The sequence below is a fragment of the Protopterus annectens genome, chromosome 6.part0, assembly GCF_019279795.1.
Source record: "Protopterus annectens isolate FY-2018-M chromosome 6.part0, PAN1.0, whole genome shotgun sequence".
In the NCBI taxonomy this organism is placed as follows: domain Eukaryota; kingdom Metazoa; phylum Chordata; order Ceratodontiformes; family Protopteridae; genus Protopterus; species Protopterus annectens.
In genome coordinates this window covers 1,938,114,615-1,938,138,506 of record NC_056737.1, presented here as the reverse complement: position 1 = coordinate 1,938,138,506, position 23,892 = coordinate 1,938,114,615, and the positions used below count along the sequence as shown (strand labels likewise).

Genomic DNA, 23,892 nt, shown 5'->3' with positions numbered 1-23,892 from the left:
CAGTTTCTGTGGTCTTTCACTACAAGACAAGCCTTGAAACTCTTTGGTTCTCTTTGTGTTGGAATCTTTGTACCTTTGTCATATGTACAAGGTGGCATATAATCAGGTTACAGAATAGGGTGCTGTAGAATTGATTTGATAACAGCTGTATGAAGAGGGAGATTACTTCCCTGGCACATACCTAAACCCCAATCAGGTGGCAACTCTTTATGCTTTGCAAAAGGTAGTTGCTACATGGGCATTAAATGAAAGGTCACCATCAACAAAGACTTTAAGATCTTTTACGGTTTTACCAACTTTTACCACTTGTCTATCAACAGTGCATAAAGCTGATGGTGAGGCTTTTGAGAAATGCCAGAATGCTATACTTACTGATACTGATGTCAGCTGCTCATACTATCAAGTGTAATGTTAACTGCAATTTGAAAAGAGGTTACCTCAGCATGGTTAAGGAAAGGAGTCTCAAGTTTGCAGTCATCAGCATCTTTGTTGAGTCAGTTTTGACATCTCAAAAAAAAAAATGGCTAAAGCAGTAGTCCCAGGATAAAGCCCTGAGGGACTGCAATGGTGATGGGATGGTGAGGCTAGACTATGTAGCCAACTGTGGACCCACGTTTTTATACAAATCCATCGGGGTATACTACTGAATGCTTCAGCCAGATCAAGTTAAAATATATGGAGAGAAAAATCCTCACCAAAAGTGGTGCACTCAAAAAGATGAGGTTAAGCATACAGGATCTACCTTTAACGAAACCATACTGGGTTACATCATGGAGAAAAAGGTTCCCTGTATATATATGAACAACTTTGTGTTTATTCTTTTCCAACATAATATACTTGTTTGTAAGGCTGCTCAGTCAGCAATTACTGGGGTCTGTGAAATGATCTATCCTTGAGGATTTTAACCACAATGCTTCATGCATTCTATGTGGGCAAGACTGTAAATAAACTCAAGCGAAGGATTTCATGTCATCTGTCAGAAATCCGCTCTGGATGTAAAAATAATGCACTAGTCAAACACCTTTCTCTTCATAAAAGACACACAGGTTTTAAGTTCCAGATCCTGGATTGCATGGACATGGGTGATCTTGAAGGAGACATCCCGAATATTCTGGAGAAACATGAACTTATGTGGCAATTAAAGCTAAACTGTTTTAGAAAGCCTGGACTAAACTACTACTGTTCAATTAAAAGTGCACTGGAACTTAGAAAATTGCCACATTGTTTACATGACTAATTGTATTTTATTTTATTTTTTTCTACAAATTGGTTTTAAATACCATTTTAAATCATTTGAAATGTAAGTGTATATTTTATTTCCATCATCATACATATATATATATATATATATATATATATATATATATATATATATATTTTTTTTTTTTCAACTTTATTCAAAATTATGGTAATAACAATACTAACTAATTATACAATTACATAGGTTTTTAGGGTTCTTGTACACAGACCCGAAGAAGTCTAGAAGGATGAAAGCGATCTTTGTTAACAAAAGGTTATGAAAATAGAAACTGATTTTTACATGCAAAATATATATGTATATATTTATATATAATTTTTATCGCAAAATGAACTAAGGTTTATATATTTCCAGCCATGTAGTATATTGCCTTGTATATAAAATCACAGACTTAATAATCTACTTAATAATTTGGTTAAATAAGATGTACCATTAAAGTACATTAGGGCTATATATTATTATGACAGCTACTAAGTAGGGCAGGACCAGTTCGAATGTCACACTGATGGGGGAAGGGATGTGAATTTAACATGTGTACCAATAACACCTTGTTTTACAGCACAATAAACCACTCCCATGCCTGATAAAAAGTATATATATATTTAGAAAGCTTGTGAGGAAATTATTACTCTATTTTTGTTTTACTTGGATCGCTTGTCTGTGTACTACTTAAAGGATTTTCGACTGGAAACAGACTGCCTGCCTTGCTTGGATTACTTTCGAATACTTTGTAATGCTGTAGAATTATATATTTTCTATTATTACTTTTTGACTTGACGAGTTTACGTTCGCTACTTCTACTACTATTGTCTGATCTGATTATATACAGTGATTAACTAGAAATATATGGACTGAAAATCTTCCACACAGAGAAGTTTCTTACACTGTTTTGTAACCACAATGCTTCCAGACATCAGGGACCGTTACATGATCTTTCAAGCCACATTTGATTTTAGATACACAAATGAAGATTACAGATCCAGAACTGTTATTGGGTGCCTAAGCCTTAATATATGGAATCTGTGACTTATAAAGCCCATCAAGGAAGCTGCAGTTCAAGTATTCTCAATGTAACGTCTAGGAACAGTGTGAACAAAGAAGAAAATTAACATGTTGAGACATCATTAAGCAACTAATCCACGTTTAACAAAAAAGATCATTTTGACATATTAACAAATTAACACACCAACTCTTCATGTGATATAACCGACTGTTTATTGTATGTTATGGAAGGTACAATGGGATTTCAAAAATTTAAAACATATAAAAAGTGGTTAAGGAATAACAATTTATCAACTTTGATAAATATGTACGAATGTTTATCATAGCATACAGCAGGGTACAATGGTAGTGTTAACGCCAACAGGCCACCATGAAAGTTAGTTTAAAAAATTATATATATATATTATATATATTTTTTTTACAAATGCTCTTTTCACAGAATATCAGAATGCTAAAGGTGTCCGTTAAACTCCAAGCAGTTTGATAACATTTTTGAATGTTATACATTGTCATCCACAGACTCAATTCGACAAATGTTTCAAAATAAAGTAGTAGAAATGTTGCAATTACTTCACAGAAATTCACATAATCATCCAGCCAATCTTTATAAGAATAGATACAGATTATTTACTTCCCTACATGAAATAATTTACACACAAATGAAAGGCGTAACACCAACTAAAATAATCACTAAATACATTTGCTCCTATTTTCTTGGAAATAAACAAGCAGTAATGTCTGCATAATTGAAGGTTGCAAAATTCTGTTGCAAAATTCAAAATAAAAAAAGACAACAAAAATGGTACTTTTTAAATATATCTCCTTCTTTTAAAGAAACTATTTCAATAAATTTGCAACATATATCAGTCAAGTCAGTTGTGTATTTCTATATAAAACCATCTCTGAGCTTTATGAATTTTTTTATCTTTGATTTGACAAAAATGGCATTCAATACATTACAAAGTAAAACAGTTCCCCAGTTTTCATGTAAAACGGATAACACTTCACTGCACTGGGTTTAGGTGTAGCTTGGAATGTTGTTTATGCAGAGGAAGTAACACTTTGTCTGTATACTGCATGATATGCATTTCTCAATAAAACATATGGGAAACAAGATTCAAGCAAGTCCATGGTCAAGAATGGCGACTCCTGCACAATCTGTGGGGGAAAAAGCCCAGAAAATCAGTCTAGCTAGTAACATGTCAGTTTAATTTGTTTCTCAACATTAACACATTTTATAATTATTTTTAAAATAAGCTTAAATCAAAGGAGCCAAAGACAACCAATGTACCACTTTTCTTATAAGCCTAAGAGCCAAAGGATCAAATACTGCACTATTCTGGCTTCCATTACCATATTACATATAACCTGCAGTGATATTTATAGCAAGCACTAAAACACTACTACACAGGTAACAGTACTAAAACAAGATACCCTGCAGAGGTACTGTAATCTTACTTTTAGCACATTTATCTAATATCCCTGTACAGACGGACTTCCTTCAACTTTATAATATATATATATGTATAATATACAGACTGCAAACTGTCAGCTCCACAAATATGCATGAACTTAAACTAGGTTACGTTCATCTAGTCATTTTATATTGGAATATAAGAAAGAAAAATAACAGCTACATTAATATGGACATCAACACAGATGGTTTCTACAATGTACTTTGCAGTGAATGGAACTGGGTAAATTCTTATTGTACTGTGCCTCAACACTTTTTTTCAAGTCTTTAGCTACTTAAATGTAGTGCTCACACACCCTCTGACCCATTTCCAGCATCACCAAGATTGAGCTAAGAGGTGCATATGCCACTAGGGTCCTTTCAGTTCCTGACCCATACTTTGACAGGGAAGATATACTTCTAAGAAAACCCTCCACCTCACAACTATACAGAAATATGAGTGCACTTGTTGTAATTTTGAGGACCATGTTTGCACACATGGAATGCTGAGACAGCAAGAGGGAATTTGAGGTATACATAAGTCCGAGACTGTGGAAAAGTACAGCTGTTTAAGAACTTACCATTACAGTAGATGTCCTACTAATCACTGTCACAGTATTCCAATATTATTGAGTTAGCTTGTCATGATAACCTGTCACCTGGCCGGGATACCAATGCTACATAACCTCCTATCCTTCCATCCGTCTCATGTATGACGTAGCCCGTGGGTGTAAGGTTGCAAGTGGATGAGTGAGTGTAAGATTCTCAGACTATCTTAGAGAGGCAGGAGACCTGGAAACACCTCAGGAAAAGAACTACCAAAAGATTAAGGTCAGCTAAGAGGAGAGAAGCAAGGAAATGGTCAGCTAAAAGGACGGAAGCAAGGAAAAGGTTTCCCTTTGTCCATTAGTATACATAAGATAAACATTATAAAAAGGGAGTGGGTGGGAAATAATGTTGCAACAGTGATCAGTAGGACATCTACTGTTACGGTAAGTTCTTGCACAACTGCAGAATGTCCTTCCTTACACAACTGTTGCAGTATTCCAATATAATTTGGTGATTTCCAAACCTTATTAGAAAGGGAGAATGGACTAGAAACAGGGGAGCTGTCAATTAATTCAGATAGCACAGATCTAGCAAAAGAAGCTTGAGATCTAGAAAAAGCATTTCTCCTGTAGTGTTTCACAGAAGTGTGCACAGATGACTAGCTTGCTGCCTCTAAAACAGCCCTGGAATCAATTCCATTGTAAAAGGCTCTGGAGGAAGAAACTTCTCTAGTGGAATGAGTTAACTGGGGAGAGTAAGGATTTGTTGTGATTGGAATAAAAAATAAAATAAAATGGATTTTGAAATCCAGTTGGCAATTGTTTGCTTGAAGACAGAACTGCCCAACTTGGTTACTTGGTTACCTGGAAAGAAAAGTACAGTTTTGTACCTACCATAAATGTAGATGTTCGAGGATTCCCTTGCTGCAGTCCTGACAATTGGGTATAGTCCGCGTCCCAGTCGGCCCGAATACCAGAGGGTCATGGCGCCTTAGACTGACGCCAGTACGTCAGGGTACTAATGCGCATGACCGACGTCATTTCCTCAGTCTTTTCTTGCCCCAGATGTCAGAAGACCCAAAAAGACAAGTCCCAAAAACAACCTGCACCAATAAACATGTACAATATATACAGTAATATATATACAAAAAGTATAAGCATGTAAACTCAGCTACACAACCACCCTGAAACACAGAGGGGAAGGAGGGAGGGAATCAACATCTACATTTATGGTAGGTACAAAACTGTACTATGTTCTTCGTCTTCCCTTGCTGCAGTCCTGACAATTGGGTAGAATCCCAAAGCAGAGGTAAGGGAGGCTGGCAAATTATAAAGTAGCAGGAGCTGACAACATGCCTTGTAAAACAGCTGTGGCAAAACCAGCTCTACTCTTAGAGTATATAGGCAGGTGATAATGCCTAGAGAAAGTATGCACTGAACTCCAAGTAGCTGCTTCCAGAATATCCTTAGTTGCCACCCCCCTTAGAAATGCTGTTGAAGTGGCAGTAGCCCTAGTGGAATGAGGCCTAATCCCAGCTGGAACCTCTTTGCCATGATGGGAATAACAAAATGCAATGCAAAAGCCAATCCACCTAGAAATAGTTTGTTTTGACACAGGCTTGCCCTGTGAACTCAAAGCAAAAGAAACAAGTAACTGCTGAGACTGCCTAAAATCTTTAGTCCTGCTCAGATAATAACGCAATTGCCTGTGTACATCTAAAGTGTGCAAAATCTTTTCCCCTTTATTTTGAGGATCTGCAAAAGGTAGGCAAATGAATAGTTTGGTTTAAAGCCACACTAGAAACCACCTTAGGCATAAAGGAAGGATTAGTACGTAATGATACCCTGTCCTTATGGAAAATCATAAAGGGCTCTAGTGCCATAAGGGCCTGCAACTCAGACACCCTTCTTGCAGAAGTAATAGCCAACAGAAAAGCAGTCTTCCATGACAAATATTTCAATTCAGCAGTAGCTGCAGGCTCAAAAGGTTGTAGAGTAAGTTTTTCCAACACAAAATTGAGATCCCAAGCAGGAGTAGGAGCTCTACTTGGGGGTCTTATATTCTTTGCCCCTCTAAGAAACTGCTTGAACAAAGGATGCGAAAACAAAGGTGGGTCACAATCATAGTGAGCTGAAATTGCTGCAGCATGAATCTTTATGGAAGAGAAGGACAAACCTTTGTCCAATAATTCAGTAAGATATTGAAGAGCCACACTCAAATTAGGCTCTGAAATCTCCAAATTCTTTGCTGTACTCCAAAACAAAAATCTCTTCCATTTATCTGCGTACACTCTCCTAGTACTAGGCCTTCTAGCTTCCATAATCACATTTAAAACTTGTTGAGGAAGCTGAGACCTACCATGCTTCAACACAGAATATGCCAAGCTGTGAGATGAAGAGATTGAAGCTTGACATTGAGCAGATGACCGCCCTTTGAGATAACAGATGAGGAATCAGAGGTAATGTCCATGGAGGCTTCTTTACAAGACTCCTTAGAAGTGGGTACCAGTGTTGCCGAGGCCAATCTGGAGCTATCAAAATCATCCTTGGCCTGTCCTGCCTGACCTTTAGTAATACCTTTGGAAGAAGAGGTAGAGGTGGAAAGGCATAGACATGAAGGTTTTTCCAACTGAAAGACAGAGCATCCACTTTCCAAGCTGTGTGATGAAACCCCTTTGTGCAATACTTTGGCAGCTGGTGGTTTAGTGGAGAAGCGAACAGATCTATGTCTGGAGTTCCCCATGACACTGTCAATTTCTGAAATACATGAAGATCCAGTTTCCACTCGTGGGGATCCATGATTTGTCTGCTTAATGCATCTGCTAGGGAGTTCTGTGCTCCTGGCAGAAACCTTGCCTGAAGAGTCAGTTGCAGGCTTAACGCAGTCTCCCATAAAATCATTGCTTGCCTGCATAGAGGATAAGAATGTGTTCCCCTTGCTTGTTGATGTACCACATGACAGTTGTGTTGTCTGTCAGAATCAACACCTGCCCTGGAAGAAGTAACTCCTTGAACGCCATCAATGCAAACTGGACTGCTAACATCTCCTTCATGTTGATATGTAGATGCTGTAGTCTGGCAGGCCACTTGTCTTGTATCCACTTTCCATTTAGATGAGCTCCCCAAGCAGTGTCCGAGGCATCTGTCGTTAAAATCTGACTCGCCTCTGGCGGGTCACAGAGAGTCCCTTGTTTAGGTGACATTCCTGAGCCCACCACAAGAATTCCTTTTGAAGGCAAGGTATTATTTGAATGACAGTGTCCAAATCTTGGCAGTGCTGTGTCCATACATTTATGAGATACCATTGCAGCTTCCTCATATGCAGTTTGGCATTGGGAAGCACCAGAATACAAGATGCCATGAACCCTAATGCTTGAAGGACTGTCCTTGCAGTCAGCACGGACTGATGAGATAGTTGATGGAAGTAAAGTGACAGACTCTTTTGTTTGTCCGGGGTTAAAAAGGCCATCTGGGCTGCTGTATTCAGTCTCACACCCAGAAAGCACATGTCTTGAGAGGGTACTAGACTGGACTTTATTTCGTTCACAGAATACCCTAGGCATCTTAGCACTGCTATGACAAATTCCAGATGCTGTAGAAGGAGTTCCTTTTCTTGAGCCAGAATCAGGCAGTCGTCCAAGTAAGGATAAATTTGAATGCCTTGAAGCCTGAAGTAAGCTATTACTGGAGCCAGAACCTTTGTGAATACTCTCGGGCCAGTAGATAAGCCAAAGGGCAATGCAGAGAACTGATAATGAAAATCTCCAGTTCGAAACCGCAGATACTTTCTGCAACTTAGCCTTATGGGCACATGAAGGTAAGCTTCCTTGAGATCCAAAGTTACCATCCAGTGATCCTTGCCCAGCAGAGGTAACAGTTGCTGTAACGTCAACATCTTGAACTTGGGAATGTCCAGATAAGTGTTGAGGAGAGATAAATCCAAAATTGGTCTCCACGTGTTCCCCTTCTTTGGTACTAGGAACAGCCGAGAATAAAATCCGAAGCCCTTTCTGATACAGGGACTGGCTGAATAGCCCCTATCTGGAGTAACTGAGAAACTTGCTTGTGAGCCTCTTTTCTTTGTGGAGGAGGAACATCTGGCATGCCTTTGAAAGGGGCATTGTGTGGAAATAAAATCTGTAACCGTGATGAATGATAGCCAGCACCCATCTGTCTTGAGTGATTAAATCCCAATTTTCTTTGAAAAGAGACAATCTTCCTCCCAAAGGAGCTGCCAGACGAGAATCCACTGGCAGCTGAAAAGGCAGGTCATTGGTTCTGCTTACGAAAGGACTGACCCCGGCCCTCACCAGAAGTCTGAGCAGGTGAACTGTCTGATCTAGGCCTAAACGAACCTTGCGCCTTGCCCCTACCACGTCTAGACCTACCCCTAGACTGGGAACCATAAGCAGGATATGTCCACCCTTAGCAGGCCAATTTCTACTAAACTGGAGGCTGCACCTGTAAAATCTTTAACAGTCTGCATAGACTTAGCTTTGTCCTCCATTTTCTTTAAAACTGCTTCCACAGGCGGTCCAAACAACACATCAGACTGTAAAGGAGCATCCAAAATCCTGGTCTTAACATGCTCAGCTAAATTCTGATCCTTCAACCATGCATGTCTGCGAAGAACAGAACTAGTAGCAGCCACCAGGAGGCCTGAACCGCATCAAAACCACACTGCAAAGAATGCTTACCCACTTGTTCAGACACATGAACTAAATCCAGCAATTCTTTACACTCAATACCTTCCGCCAAAGCATCCACCTTAGATTTCAATTGTGAAAGGAGATAATTCTGATATTTCAGCATATGAAATTGACAATTCAACGCCCTCATGGCTAGAGTGGAAGAAGTATATACTTTCTTACCCCACCTATCCAAAGCCCTTGCCTCTTTATCAGAGGGTACAGGATTTTTAACAACAGAAGCTTTAACACCTTTAGGCCCCTGAGAAACAGTTTCTGGGTCCGCCCTGGGACTCTTAAACAAATACTTATGAGCTTGGGCACCCTATAATACCTATCAGGCTTAACAGGAGCAGGAGGCAAGGAATCAGGGTTCAGAGAAGCCTCTGCAAAACATCCTCCACCACATTCAACACAGGAGGAATAGCTAAGGGCCTATGCTGAGGCAAAAACAAGAATTCCCTAAGCCTTTTTCTGGAGTCAGAGTAATCTTGGCCTTCCCACTTAAAGTGCTCCCTCATGGAGTGAAGAGTCTCTGAAAATGAAAACTCCTCAGGAGGAGAAGCTGAAGGAGTGGAATCATCCACATCAGAATCAGAATAAGCAGGAAACTCTTGCAAGTCTTCCACAGAAGACTCTGAAGCCTGTGAACACTGTTCAAAACTATCAAACTCCTGTTCCACCCTAGGCCTCTTATCAGGTGGGGCATAGAACCTCTAATCAGAGTAATCAAATCTTCAGCCATTTTAAGCATATGTTTCTTAGGCACAGAGCCCGAAATGCTAGGAGAAGCCCCTACAGAAGCTGAACTTGGCCTTCCTCTAAAAGAAGCTCTGGAAACAGAAGGAGAGGCCCTAACTACCTTGGGAAGAGAGGGAAGAACAGTTACCTGAGTAGCTCCCTCAGCCTGGCCTACTTCCTGAGGGGGCACATCCTGTAACAGTAAAGTATCCGCCTGAGACTCCATAGAGACTGCTGGCAAAACCTCTGGCTCCCCTGAGCCTTCTAAAGGACCGACGTCCGGGACTGCCGGTACCTCACCACTAGACTTCACTGTTTTGTCCTTGCGCTTCTTAGATGAAGCAGGCGTCGGAGCATCCGACGGCATAGTATAATTGCAACGCTTCCCAAACACTAACCTAGCACAATCAAGCCTCCTCTTAATAGTGCGCTTATTAAATCTAGCACAAGAGCGGCAACCAACAACGTCGTGCTCAGGCCCTAAACAAGGTATACACAATGTATGATAAATCTGCTTCCCACAAGAAATACAGTTATTCACTTTTTCTGACATCCGGTAATATACTGAGGCAAGAAAACCAAAATGTTCTTACTTAGCCAACTCTGTACTCGGTCTGAAACCGAAAATCTCAGAACGCCAACCTGCACTCGCAAAATTGCTTCTGCATCGGACCATGCGGCAAAAAAGACTGAGGAAATGACGCCGGTCATGAGTACCCTGGCGGCGTCAGTCTAAAACGCCGCGACCGATCTGCAACCTCTCTGGTATTCCGACTGGGACGCGGACTATACCCAATTGTCAGGACTGCAGCAAGGGAAGACGAAGAACATCAAACAGCGGTTCTGTCTTCCTAATGTCTTGCCCAAAGAGAATCTGAGTTGTCTAATCACAGCCAGGGAGTGCAGACATATTTCACCCTAGTTCTGAGGGTTTGAAAAAAAAGCAAATTGGTTAGGTGGCAACTCTCTGATCACTTTAGGTATAAAGGAAGGATGGACCCAAAGACATACCATATCCTTATGTAAAATAAGGAATGGAGGAGAGCCAGTAACAGCTTGGAGCTCTGAAACTCTTCTGGTAGAAGCAAGGGCAACTATTAGAATGGTCTTCCAAGTGTAAAATTTTAAAGATGCTGAAGATACTGGTTCAAAAGGTGGCTGGATAAGTTTTTCCAAGACAAATTTAAGATCCCAAAGGAGGGAGGATAGCCCTCCCATGTGTGTTCAAATGAAGGACACCCTTAAGAAACTGCTTCACCTGAATTCTACAGTACAGGGGAGAATTAAGAGTCACACAAGCAGAAATGGCAGGTAAGTATGTCTTCATAGGGGAATAGGCTAGACCAGCTCATAAAATCTCACACAAGTATGAAAGTATAGTAGAAATCCATCTGAATAGGATTATCTCTCTTTTTCTGACACTAGATTGAAAATATTTTCCATTGGGCTATACAAGATCTTCTAGTGGTAAGTTTCCTCACCTCCTGGAGAACCTGAAACATATCACAAAATCAGTGTCTGAAAGAGCTTAAAATTCTATTACCATCAACGTCATGCTGAGGGCTAGCAAGTTGGTTTGGAGCAGAGAACCCTTTTTCTGTGTGAGCAAGTCCGCTCAGTAGGGTAACTTATGATAATGTCCCCTGGCCTGATGATGGAGGAGGAGGAGGAAAGTGCAGTTGTGTACACTTAACATAAAAGTAGATGTTCGAGTGTATTCGCTATTGCAGTCCCGACTTGTGAGATTTCCTGCCGTGGAAGATGCTGGCCAGCCTGACTACCAGAGAATATTTTCCCGTCCTCCTGAAGCTGGCAGATGCCCTATCCAACATCACTATGTTTGGGTATAAAGGGAGTTGACCGGCACCATGACCTCAGTACTTTCTTACCCCCAATAAGTAGAAATCCCCTAGTGTGTCCTTGAGGTTAGGAGTCCGGGACCCTGTATTCTGGAATAAGTGTGAAGGAGGAAGTGGGCCAACTTGACTTAAGTGAATGCCCTAGCCTATCCCATAAGCCACAGCACAAGAAGGGAGGGAGGGAATGAATACTGCAACAGTGAATACACTAACAGCTACATTTATGGTAAGTGTACACAACTGTACTATATTCTTCATATTTCACTGCTGCATTCCTGACTTGTGGGATGATTCCCAAAGCTGAAATGGAGGGTGGATGGAAAGATTAAGGAGAGGCAAGGATGACCTGCAAAATGACAGCAGCAAATCTTGCTCTGGATTTGGAAAAGGTAAGAAGATGGTAATGTTAGGTGAAGGTATGCACTGAGGATCCTGAAGCTGCTTCCAAAATGTCCTTGGTGGCCACCCCTTTAAGAAAGGCAGTATAGGTAGCAGTAGCCCTAGTGGAATATGTCCTCACAGCATCAGGAGGCTTCTTACCATGGAGGGTGTAGCAAAAGGAGCCACAGTGAGATACGTTTACTAGAAAAAGTTGGTCTGATTTCCTGACATCCTTGGTTCTAAGTAGTAACACAGGTGTCTATGCACATCCAAAGAATGGAGGATCCTTTTCCCTTGTTCTGAGGGTCAGGAAAGAATGTTGGTAAACATATGTTCTGTTAAAAAAGTCTCTATCACCACATTGGACATAAAGGAAGGGTTGGCCCTGAGAGACACATTATCTGGGTGGAAAATGATGAAAGGTTCCACACACACAAGGGCTTGAAGTTCTGACATCTGGCCAGTAGGAAGGCTGTCTTCCAGGTCAGGAATTTTATAATCAGCAGAAGCCACCGGTTCGAAGAGCGAGATTCTCCAGAATGAAAGTGAGGTCCATGGGAGGAATAGGAGGTTTCCTGGGAGGTCTAATGTGGACAATCCCTCTCAGAAACTGTTCATGAGGGGATGAGAAGAGAGAGGAGGTTATGAGGCATATAAGCAAAAATAGCTGAAGCATGGATTTTTACAGAGGAGTAGGAGAGATCTTTAAATGCCAGGACCTGCTTATCCAGCAGAGACCCCTTCCATGGGATCAAAGTATCATCCAAGCTGTCAATATGAGTGTGTGCAGATTGGGGTGTATTAGTTGGTCCACTCTGTAGCAGCTGCCATGGCTCCCTGCTGGTTAGACTGAGTAATAAGAGTGTTGCCTCGGCCAATCTGGGGCTATCAGAATTACCCTTGGCTCCTCTTCCCTTATATTTTCAGCAATGCCCTGGGCATCAGTGGCATGGGGGGAAGGCATAAAGGAATAGGCCTGTCCAAGGAAAGAAAAGGACATCTGTCTTCCCGGCTAACTTCATTTTGTTCCTGAACCAAAGCTTTTTCAAATGAGCATTTTCTTTGGTGGCAAAAAGATCTACCTGTGGCACTCCCCATTTTTTGGCTACTCCGAGAAATATTTCCCGATGCAGTTGCCACTCATGGGGGTCTGACAGGCTCCTGCTGAGGTGATCCACTACTTGACTGGTTTCTCCAGGTGGGCATTGTGCCATGAGGTGCTGCCCTAGGGAGTTTGCTGTCTCCCAAAGGTCCATGGCTAGGCAACAAAGGGAGTAAGAATGGGCCCCCCCCCCACCCTTGCTTGTTTATGTACCACATAACTGGTATAGTCTGTCTTAACCAAGAGGTCTCCAGGTTTTCAATTCTTTTGGAAGGCAATCAGGCCTTTTTGGACTGCCATTAGTTTGTTTTGGTCGATGTGCTTGTTTCTGAACTTGGGGTCTCATTTGCCTCGAGTCTGGTGGTTGCTGAAATGGGCTCTTCAGGCTATTTATTGCCATGCAAGAGTCATGAATGCGCCCTGTCAGATCCTTGGGGATGTGATCCCAAAGACCTATTGGGATCTGATTGCCACCATCTAGGCTGCTGGTGCTGTCTTTGGCTCCTTTCCCTGCAAGGTTTCCTTTGTCTAGGCTTAGGTTGGGGGGGCTGGAAAGAACAATGTTTGGTAGGATAATTCCGGCTGAATCGAGTGGGTTGGACCCGAAGGAAATGCTTTAAAGTATGAAAGGCCTTGGCCTTATTCTCCATTTTCTTAAGGACAGCTTCAGCCTTAGCAAAAAAATAAAATATTTGTCTAAGGGGGCATCTAACAGAATAGATTTGACATGCTCAGGAAGGGACTGCTCCCTAAGCCAGGAATGTCTCCTAATGACAGATCCTGTTGCTGCTGCCCTGCTGGAGGCTTCCAAGGCATCACAGTTACAGTGGTAAGAATGGTTTGCCACCTGAGAGCAGGAGCTGCATAGATCCATTAACTCCTTTGAGAAGCTACCTTATTTTCAGTCCCCATCAGTTTTTTGTTTCATCTGGTAAAGAACAGTTTCCTGGCACTTCACCATATGAAATTGGCACTTCAAAGCCCTCATGAGGAGGGTATCAAAGATGCAAACCTTCTTTCCAAACTTGTCTAAGATTCTGCTTTCCTTGTCTGTACGCAAAGGGTTTTAGGAAAAACTAGCTTTTGCTCCCTTAAAGCCTGGAGTCACCACTTCAGGATCTGACACAAAGTTCTTAAAAATATATTTATCAGAATGTAGAACCATGTGAAATTTTCCAGCCTTTCGAGGGTCAGCGGGGGAGAGAAACCAGAAGACATTGTCTACAACCTCTAAGACTAGAGGAATGGCAATGGGTTTATGCTCAGGTAGATTAAGAAATTCCCTAATCATCATCTAAGATTGGGGGTACTCCTGAGCTTCCCATATGAAATATTTCCTCAGGGTATGCAACATCTCCCTATAGGAAATATTTTCGGGGGAGGGCTGAGGCAAGTGTCAGAGTCAGAGTCAGAATCCACATAGGATGCAATAGATGTACCCTCCTCAAGGGTGGACTCATCGTGATCAAATCATCCTCAGAGTCAGGAGAGTCAGAAAATTCCTGTGTTGGGGTATCCCTCTTTCTTTTCCCAAGAGATGATTCAGGGGAGGCAGGTGACTGGATATGAGCAAGGAAATCAAATCCTCAGCAAACCTCAAAAGATCCTGTTGATAGGCCTGTGAGTGGAAGCCGGCAGGCCTAGGCTGAGGTAAGAAGGGTACAGCTTTTTTTGTGAATGACCTCAGGTTTCGACCTACAGCTGGCCTCTGTACTAGAACCTGAATGAACAGCCGACTCCATCAAGTGGTAGGCTGAGGCGATCTCTTGATGACGTGAAGAGCTGTCATCAGTTTTTGAGAGATCGTTGGAAGCTGGAGCCTGCAAAGTGGCTCTGGACACAACCAACAAGCTTAGTTCATTGGCTTGTAAGGAAGAAGTGGGACCTAGAGGCATATCAGTCTCCAAAACGGTCTCGAAAGGGGCTTGTGCCTCCACCTCAGTCGCTGAAGGGTGTTGCAAAGGTGCCTCACCTTCTTCGACAATCACAAGCCTAGGAGGACTGGCCAATGGCTAATGAGCGTTGTCTGACTTTTTAAATTTGAAGCAGTTTTCCTTTTTCCACCTAGGGAGACTACATCAGCTCAATTGGCGGATGACATGGTATGAGAATGCCCTGATGACTCACTGAAATATTTACCTAGATTCTCAGCCCTAAGCTTGATATTTCTGCTATTAAAGCAGAGCACAAATCTGACAGTTAGGAATATCATGTCCTGGCCCCAAACAAGCCACACAAAAGGAACTAAAGTCACAATGTTTTATCTATTTGTCACAGCAGAGACTATTATTAACCTTCTCCGACATTACTCAAAAACCAAATGAAAAGTACCCCAACAAAGTACTTCGCTTTAAACGTCTTCTTTCTCTGGTGTGGACTGACCGACACAATGACTAGCACTCTGACTCCTACAGCAAGAAAGAATTGAGGTCATGGCATCAGCACTGAATCCCTTTATTTCCAAAACAATAAACATCAAGAAGCAGTTCAGACAAATGTGGACCAGGAATAACCATGAAGTACGACAGTGGAAAAAATGGTGGAGAAAGAGCAAAATGTTTTAATGTACAGTTCCATGAAATCAATGGAAAAACAATTTAGGAGTTTGTCAGTCTTCAATAAAAACAAGCGCTTTCATCCCGTTAACCCACAGGACTTCATCAGATAAAAATCAACTAAACCATACTGTTTAATAGACCACCAGATAAAGTCACATGACTAAAAACCTCAGTAGGAATTCAGATTTAAAGTGACAAGTGCTTTACATTAGTAAAAGTGGTATGTAAAACCTCACAATCATTTACTGTGCATATTATTACATTACATAGTATAAATTACAATATAAAAATGTTTCTATATCAAAATATTTAGTCTTTAAAACAGAGACAAAATAAAAAATATATATAAAATAAATTGCAGTTAATATAGTACCACAATAAAAAAATTATGTAGCAATACTTCTTTCTAAAGCTTTAAATTTTAGGAGACATGTAATAGAGCTCTGGTCATTAAAACCAGGCTTTTTTTTATATGCAATTGCTTGCAATTGGCAGTATAGTTCCTTTGCCTCAAGCAACAAGGGCCATGCTCTCCCTCTGTTACTTGGTAGAACCTGCTCTAATACAACAAATTTAAAATCATGACCTGGATGACTAGCAACATGTTAACTAATGCACTAGTCATTTTATTTATTTTTATATCGTGTGGTCATAAATTTGTTCTTTCATTGTGCGCTCTGTTTTGCCTGCATAATATGATTCACACAACTGACAGAGCAGCATATACTACACCTCTTGGAGTAAGCATATGGCAAGGTCCCAAGAAAGATGATCTGGCCAGTACTGTGGTAGTCTGAAGTCCCACAAACATCGGTAGAATTAGTGCAGGCTATGTACAAGGACCCAATGATTCAAGTACGAACAGTGCTCGGCCTCACAAAGGGGTCCCCAGTGGGAGTGGGTGTACACCAAGGTTCAGCTCTGAGCACACTGCTGTTCATACTGGTGATGGACTACATTAGCAAACAGGTAGGAGGGGACAGATCAACAAAGCTGCTGTATGCAGATGATGTGGCCTTACAGGCAGACTCTGAACTAGAACGTCAGCAAAGGATAGGAGAATTGAATACAAAACAGAAGCCACATGGGATGAAACTAAGCACATATAAGACAGTGGTAACTGCAGCAAATTGGGGAAATCAAAAGAAGCTGAGAATAAAGAAACATGGGGAGACAGTAGAACAGGTAAACAGCTTCAAGTATCTGGGAGGGGGTGGTTGAGGAGAAGGGAAGTCTGAATTAAGACGTCAAATCTAAAATCAGAGGGGCTGCAGCCAACTGACATAGAGTGTCAAGTGTAGCTATGACAGAAGAAAGCCAAATAAGCTGAAAAGTAAGGTGTACAAGACAGTGGTGTGACCAGTACTACTGTATGGTACAGAAATCTGGGCAGTAAAGGCAGAACAGCTGAAGAAGCTACAGGTGATGGAAATTAAGTGCCTGAGAAGGGTGGTAGGATGCACACTGTGGGACAGACAAAGAAATGAGGACATAAGAGCAGAAGCCAAAGTAGCTCCAAATGTAGAAAAGATCAAAGAGAACAGATTATAGTGTTTGGGCACGTGCAGAAAAGCAGAAGACAATCTAGTGAGGAAGATTTGGGGCAGACATGAAGAAGGTAAGAGGAAGTGAGGATGCCCAGCAAAGAGGTGGATGGATTGTGTGAAAGAAGATCTGCGAAAGTCAGGTATGAATGTTGAAGAAGGCAGGAGTGTAGCATTGAATCCAGAGAGTTAGCGACAGTTAACACGATACCTCGACCCCATGTAGAAAAAATGGGGAAAAACGGGGCTGATGATGATTGATAAGCAATCAAATTTATTTTTCACTTTAAACTTCTGCTCGTTTATGACAAACTCTTCACCCACTTTAATAAATCTACAAAAGTGACAAAACCCATATTTTTTCATACTCTAAATGTAGTACAAGTAGCATTTCAGTGCAAAGGCTTTTCTAAAATGTTTTTTAAGCATGTTCCGTTTTTGTAGACTATAATGGGCTTTTTACCTAACCTTCTGTTAATGTCATCATCATCGTTTAAGATATTCCAATTCTTTTCCATATTCCACCTAACCAACTCACTTTGCATATTGTAGGAAGTAATCAGAGAGCTCTTATAAAGGCAGTAAAAAGCTTCAGTCCTATCTTTTTCTCTATTATTGTCTAAAAGCCCCTGGATAGGATAAGTTTAAAATGTCTAATTTCCCTTTGTATATCACCTCATCCATGAGCTTCTTGACCATTGTTTTGGGACAGTCTGCTTCCAAAAACATTTTCCATGAGTTGACATTCCTCAAGGAAGTCGTTATCATCTATGCTGCTCTAACAAACTGCCCTCTTACTACGACCCTCTTCTGTTGTAGTGGGTGCAAACTAGTAAAGTATAATAATGTATTTGAGTAGGTGGGTTTTCTATATATCTTTGAAGCATAGGTATTGTTAGAAAAATACTTTTCTAAAAAATGTCAAGATATGAAAGAGCTCTTTCCTTGATCTGTAATGTAAAGACCAAAAAATATGTATCGCCATTAATGTACTGAATAAACTCATCCAGTCTACCGTTTGCATCCTTCTATACTAAAAAGATATCATTCAAATACCTGGTGTAAAATCTATATGAATCCTTACATTCTCCATTAATTAGATGATGTTTTTCCCAATGCACCTTAACCATGTTCGCAAATAATGAACTACAGTCAGAACTCATAGCCAACCCCTTTTTCCATTGATTTTTATGGAACCATAAGACAAAAGGTTTTGCTGTTTTTCCCCTTTTTTTTCCACTATCATACTTGTGGTTACTCCTGGTCCCTTTATATCCAAACATAGTGATGTTGGATAGGGCGTCAGCTGGCTTCAGGAGGAGGAGAAGAATATATTCCCTGGTAGATGGGCTGGCCAAGAGCTTCCATGGGGGGAAATCTCACAAGTCAGGACTGCAACAGTGCTGCCTGGGCCAAAAGGGGATTCACCAGCAAGATATTCAGTTTGTCCCTATGGATCTTTAACAGAACCTTCAAGATTAGGGGTGGTGGAGGGAAAGCATTAATAAAGTTCTCCTCTCATTAAAAAAACAAGGCACCCATCCTCCAGGCCTTGGGGCAAGAGATCCTGGAACAAAATGGCTTGAGCTGTTTGTGAGGGTCTTCCAGGGACTTGCTTAGTGAATCTGCCAGAACATTGTTCTAGGATGGAATGCAACTTCTTGCTTGGACTCTTGTCAGAGAGGTCAGTCTGCAAAGGTGGTAAGACCGTCTACCCCCCAACCCACGCACACTGTTACTTATATATTGCATTCACATGACTATTGCGCTGCCTGTGTAAATTCTGAGAGGACCTGGTTTTCACAAGTGTGAAAACACTAGAGCCTGAATGCATGCCCTCATTTCTTTAACACTGCTGTATTCCTTCTTTTGTTTGGATGACCATTAAGGATACTGTCCATGTAGCCCAAGCTAGATCTAATGCATCTTTGTGCATTACCTGGGAGGAAATCATTTATTTTAATGGCAATCCTGGATTCAGCTGTACCTGAAAGATCCACCAGTTTAATTCTCTTCAGAAAAGGAAACAATGAGTCAGTGTATCTAGTGGGTGGCGATGTTGCAACCAGACAGACTTTAGGTATTATTACAGCTTTCTTATGTGAAGTGTGGCAGAGGAAATCATGGAGATGGAAGCTGCAATAACCCTTGGAATTTCTCATGCAGACCAAGACTGAAGAGGATCAAGGGACTGAAAGTACCTGGAGAGATCCTTCACCTTCTTTTGTGTGAGAAAGTCTAGCATGCGATGTGTGTCCAGCCTGTAACTCAGAAACACTAAACCCGGTGAGGGGGTCAAGGCAGACTTTTTTTTTAGACCGATAGTAAAATCCAGTTTCTGCAGCAGGGAAATAGTGAAGTTCAGATGTTTTAACAGGTCTTCTTTAGAAGTTGCCTGTATAACAAGGTCACTGAGGTATGAAAATATTTGAATTCCATGAATCCTGCAAAAGGAGATAGCTGGGGCTAGGCACTTTATGAAAATCCTGGGAGCTGTGCATAAGCCAAACAGTAAAGTAGAGAACTGAAAGTGTGGTGAACAAGCAAAGAACTTGAGGAACTTCCTGTAAGAAGCATGAATGGGAATGTGAAGGTAAGCATCCTTTATATCCAAGGATATCAGAGAAGTGTGGGGTAAAAGAAGGGTAGACGGATTTGAAGATAAAAGCCTTTTGAAAGAACGTACCTTAAGAAAGGTATTGAGATGACAAGTCCAGAATGGATCTCCAGTCTTCTCCCTTTCTGGGAACCAGGAAAAGCCTGAGATATAAGCCTTTTCCTAGATGGAGCATTGACACAGATTCTATGGTACCTTGGTGGCAAAGCCACTGTAGGATTGGTGAACAAAGGTGGAATACCTCTGAAGGTTGGGATTTCCATCCAAGTCATTTTGCAGTTTTGTTGAATAACAAATAACCCACCTGTCTGAAGTGATAAGCTACTAAGCTGAAAGGGAGGAGGTTAGCCTTTCTGATAGGGGAAGGGTGGATTGAAGGGGGGTGGCAGTGGCAGAAGGCAGTCAGGCTTATTTGCCTGGAAAGGAAGGTTTTCTAGACTTGAAGTCTCTTTTACATTTCTCCTGAAATCATATTCTTGGCATTTTCCTTCCTTTCTATACAGATTTTGTGTTTTTATGAGCAAAGGAGGTGGGGTCAGCTGAACAGCTCCTTTGATACCTGGGAACCAAGGTGAGAAAAAATTGCTTGAAATCTTGCATTACTTTTCCTTTCTCCTGTAAAGATTTGAACAGTTCAGTGCAGAAGGGCAAAAATGTAAATCCTTGTTAAGGACTGATATCAGGAAGGGACTGGGGCCAAAGTCATGACAACAGATCCAGAAGCAGCTACCCTGGAAAAAGATGCCACTGCATCACAGCTACCTTTGATGGGATATCTTACCACCTGAGTAGCCAAACCCACCACAGAAATAGCTTTCTGTTTTGATTCAGAACACTCCAGGTTAGTCAAATTCTTATTCAGTTCACCAGGAACAGATAACAAATATTTTGTCATCTGAGTTTTTTCTAATTCAATGTCCTGAAACCCAAAGTGGTCAGAAGTGTATAACCTGTTCTTGGCCCTACTCTCTCTGCCTGAGGGTAAAACATTAGCAGCAAGTAATAGTTTGGAGAGCTTATCCATAGAGATAGAAAACACATAGGGACTTGCCAAAGGATTTTCATATAGGAATTTTAGATCCTCTGGTATTTTATAAAACTTATCACGCATCTTTGGGTCTTGGTGCTTAGGAGTCAAGACGAAAGAGAATTGGATGTAAATTTAAACATCAACGTACACGAAAAAAGGAAAGTTATCAGAATAAGCAAAGGCAGAGGTAAAACCAATGACCATGTGAAGAAACAGACTACTGGTGAGAAATCTATATTCGGTCTGGCAGTCAGGACTCGCAACTGTGATAAGAAACCAATCATAAACTTGGTATTCACTTTGTGTCCTGCGTCATGGCTCTGCTTAAAATCTTAAGCTCACATGTTTGAGGTTTGTACAAGCCAGACACTCACTATAGCTCATGTACAGCATCACTACAGCAATACCAACAGCAATGTATGCCACAATATCTCCAATAATCCCACTCAAATGGGAAAATTCATCTGGAAGAAAATAATAACTGTCAAGGTTACAGAATTACAAACTTAACCTTTGCTAAAGGAGGTCTTGCTGGTGTGAAGCAGCAGATGAAGCAATTTAAGGAAATTAGATTGAAAAAGTAAAATGTCTGTTACAGAGAGCCCTCTTGAGGACCAAGTGATACATGAATGGAAGCATAATTATACAACGACATGCAAAAATGCTGAAACATAATTCATTGAAACTCAAAAGCACTGATCCACAAAGGATTGAAAGAAAACAGTAAACAAGTGTTTCTGCGGACTCAGGCTGCACTACAGTGAGGAAAGTGCAAATTGCCCACTCTCCATTGTAACGCTATCTCAGTCTTGAGAAGGACAGGAAAGTGCTAAAAGTTGACTGTTGAAGGTTCTACAAGTTGATTTTTCAATCAGTTCTACAGGCTTTCCACTCACTGATGAAAGGAAAATTTAATGGAAAGGTATTCTCTAATAACAAGTACAAATTGTTCACATTAACTGACCTGCAAGAACACTCTGCTGTAGCTAACCATTGGTAATTCCTCTTCCCCATATACTATCTCCAGTTCAGAATAAATTCTTAAATCACTAGCTCTCAAATGTGCCCTAAGCTGGTGCATGTCATGATGTCATATGCTTGGCTAGAAGGGTGTGCAAAGCCCTGGCCTTCCCTAGTTTGATACTGATGCATGTGGAAGTATACCTGAAAGACAAACAGAAATACAAAATAATTTTCTTGACTGACTTGCTGGAAATGCCACCTGGACCAGCAAAAGGAAAAATTATTTAAGTTATTCAGATGCAGGGGGAGAGAGAGAAAGTACAGTTGTGTACACTTACCATAAATGTAGATGTTCAAGGGTATTCACTGTTGCAGTCATTATATTTGGGTTATCTGCCTGCAGGTAGCCATCAGCCGGGCCTGAATACAAGAGTCTTGGATTCCTACGTCGGCTGCCGTCTCTTCTTCTATGACGTCAGGTCGTCAGGGGTATAAAACATGCAGCCGACGCCATTACATCAGTTTTTCTTGCCCCAGATGTCGGGTGCCCCACAATGAGAAGCAATTATATGTCATGGCACACTTCCATCAAAAAGCAAATACACCAGAAAGCTTAGATACACCAAAGAAGGAAAGGTAGAGCCAAGAGAAGTCAGGGGGCTGGAGGGAGGGTAACCAGGACTGCAACAGTGAATACACTCGAACATCTACATTTATGGTAAGTGTACACAGCTGTACTATGTTCTTCATGTTTCACTGCTGCAGTCATTACATTTGGGTTGATTCCCAAAGCTAAGGAAGGGAAGAGGAAGCTAAAGAGCATTAGGGCCAGCTAATAAGCCCTGCAAAACTACAGTGGCAAAACCAGCTCTGGATTTAGTAAAAATGGGATGTGGTAATGATTGGTGAAGGTATGTACAGAGCTCCAGGTAGCAGCTTCTAGGATGTCCCTGGTACGGACTCCTCTGAGAAAGGCTATAGAGGTAGATGCAGCCCTGTTGGAATGTGGTCTAATCCCCTGTGGGGTAGGATTTCCATCGTGCTTACTGCAGAAATGAATGCAATCGGTTATCCATTTAGAAATGATTTGTTTTGAAATGGCCTTCCCCTCTGCCCCTGCAGCAACGCCACCTAGCAGCTGTTCAGATTTTCTCACAGGCTTAGTCCTATCAAATAAAATCTAAGTTGTCTGTGCACGTCCAAAGAGTGCAGTATTATTTCTCCCTTGTTTTGTGGATTCCGAAAAAAGGTAGGCAAATGAATGGACTGATTTAGGGCCATACTAGACACCATCTTGGGCATAAAGGAGGGATTGGTCCTGAGGGAAACCCTGTCTGCATGGAAGATAATGAAGGGCTACACTGCCATGAGGGCCTGTAATTCAGATAGTCTTCTAGCTGAAGTGAAGGCTAGAAGGAAGGCTGTTTTCCAAGAAAGGAATTTCAACTCTGCAGTTGCAGCTGGTTCAAATGGAGGGACAGTAAGCTTTTCCAATACAAAGTTAAGGTCCCAGGCTGCAGTAGGGGCTTGCCTGGGGGGGTCTTAAATGTTTAGCTCCTCTGAGGAATTGCTTTAACAGAGGGTGAGAGAAGAGGGGTGGTTCAGTATTATAATGTGATGAAATGGCAGAGGCATGAATTTTAATTGACGAGAAGGATAAGCCCTTGTGGAGCATTTCTGTTAAGTACTGAAGAATATGAGCTAAGCTGGGCACCGTAGTGCCCATCCCCTGAGTCTGGCTCCAGGAACAGTATCTTTTCCGCTTTTCAGCATAGATTTTCTAGTACAAGGTCTCCTTGCTTTCAGAATGACATCTAGCACCTGCTTACTGAGGGATGCTATTGGAGAGCTCAAGGAATTAGCCAGGCTGCAAGTTTCAGGGTTTGAAGCGGAGGGTACAGAAACTGGCCAGCCTACTGGGACAGCAGGGAAGGTGTATGAGTTAGGAGCCATGGATCCAACAGTATCATACTGCGCAAGAGGGGGTACCAGTGCTGGGAGGCCAGTCTGGCGCAATCAGTATTGTTCTTTGTTTGTCCTGTTTGATCTTTAGCAGAACCTTCAAGAGGAGAGGCAGAGGGGGACAGGCATAAACTGAGAGGCTTTATCAGGCATCCAATTTCCAAGCTTGACTGTGGGGAGTGCTTG

At 41.5% G+C, this 23,892-nt stretch overlaps 1 protein-coding gene across 4 annotated transcripts in view; it reads right to left on the bottom strand.

Moving 5' to 3' along the window:
• Positions 1-2,454: 2,454 nt before the first annotated feature.
• Positions 2,455-23,892, bottom strand: part of NCKAP1 (NCK associated protein 1) — a gene marked incomplete in the record, with an annotated part of 2,707,503 nt that continues 2,686,065 nt past the window's right edge. For all 4 annotated transcript variants that reach the window (XM_044075245.1, XM_044075246.1, XM_044075247.1 and 1 more), the window contains 1 exon segment: positions 2,455-3,418. In XM_044075245.1, coding sequence (XP_043931180.1) covers positions 3,302-3,418 — 117 coding nt within the window.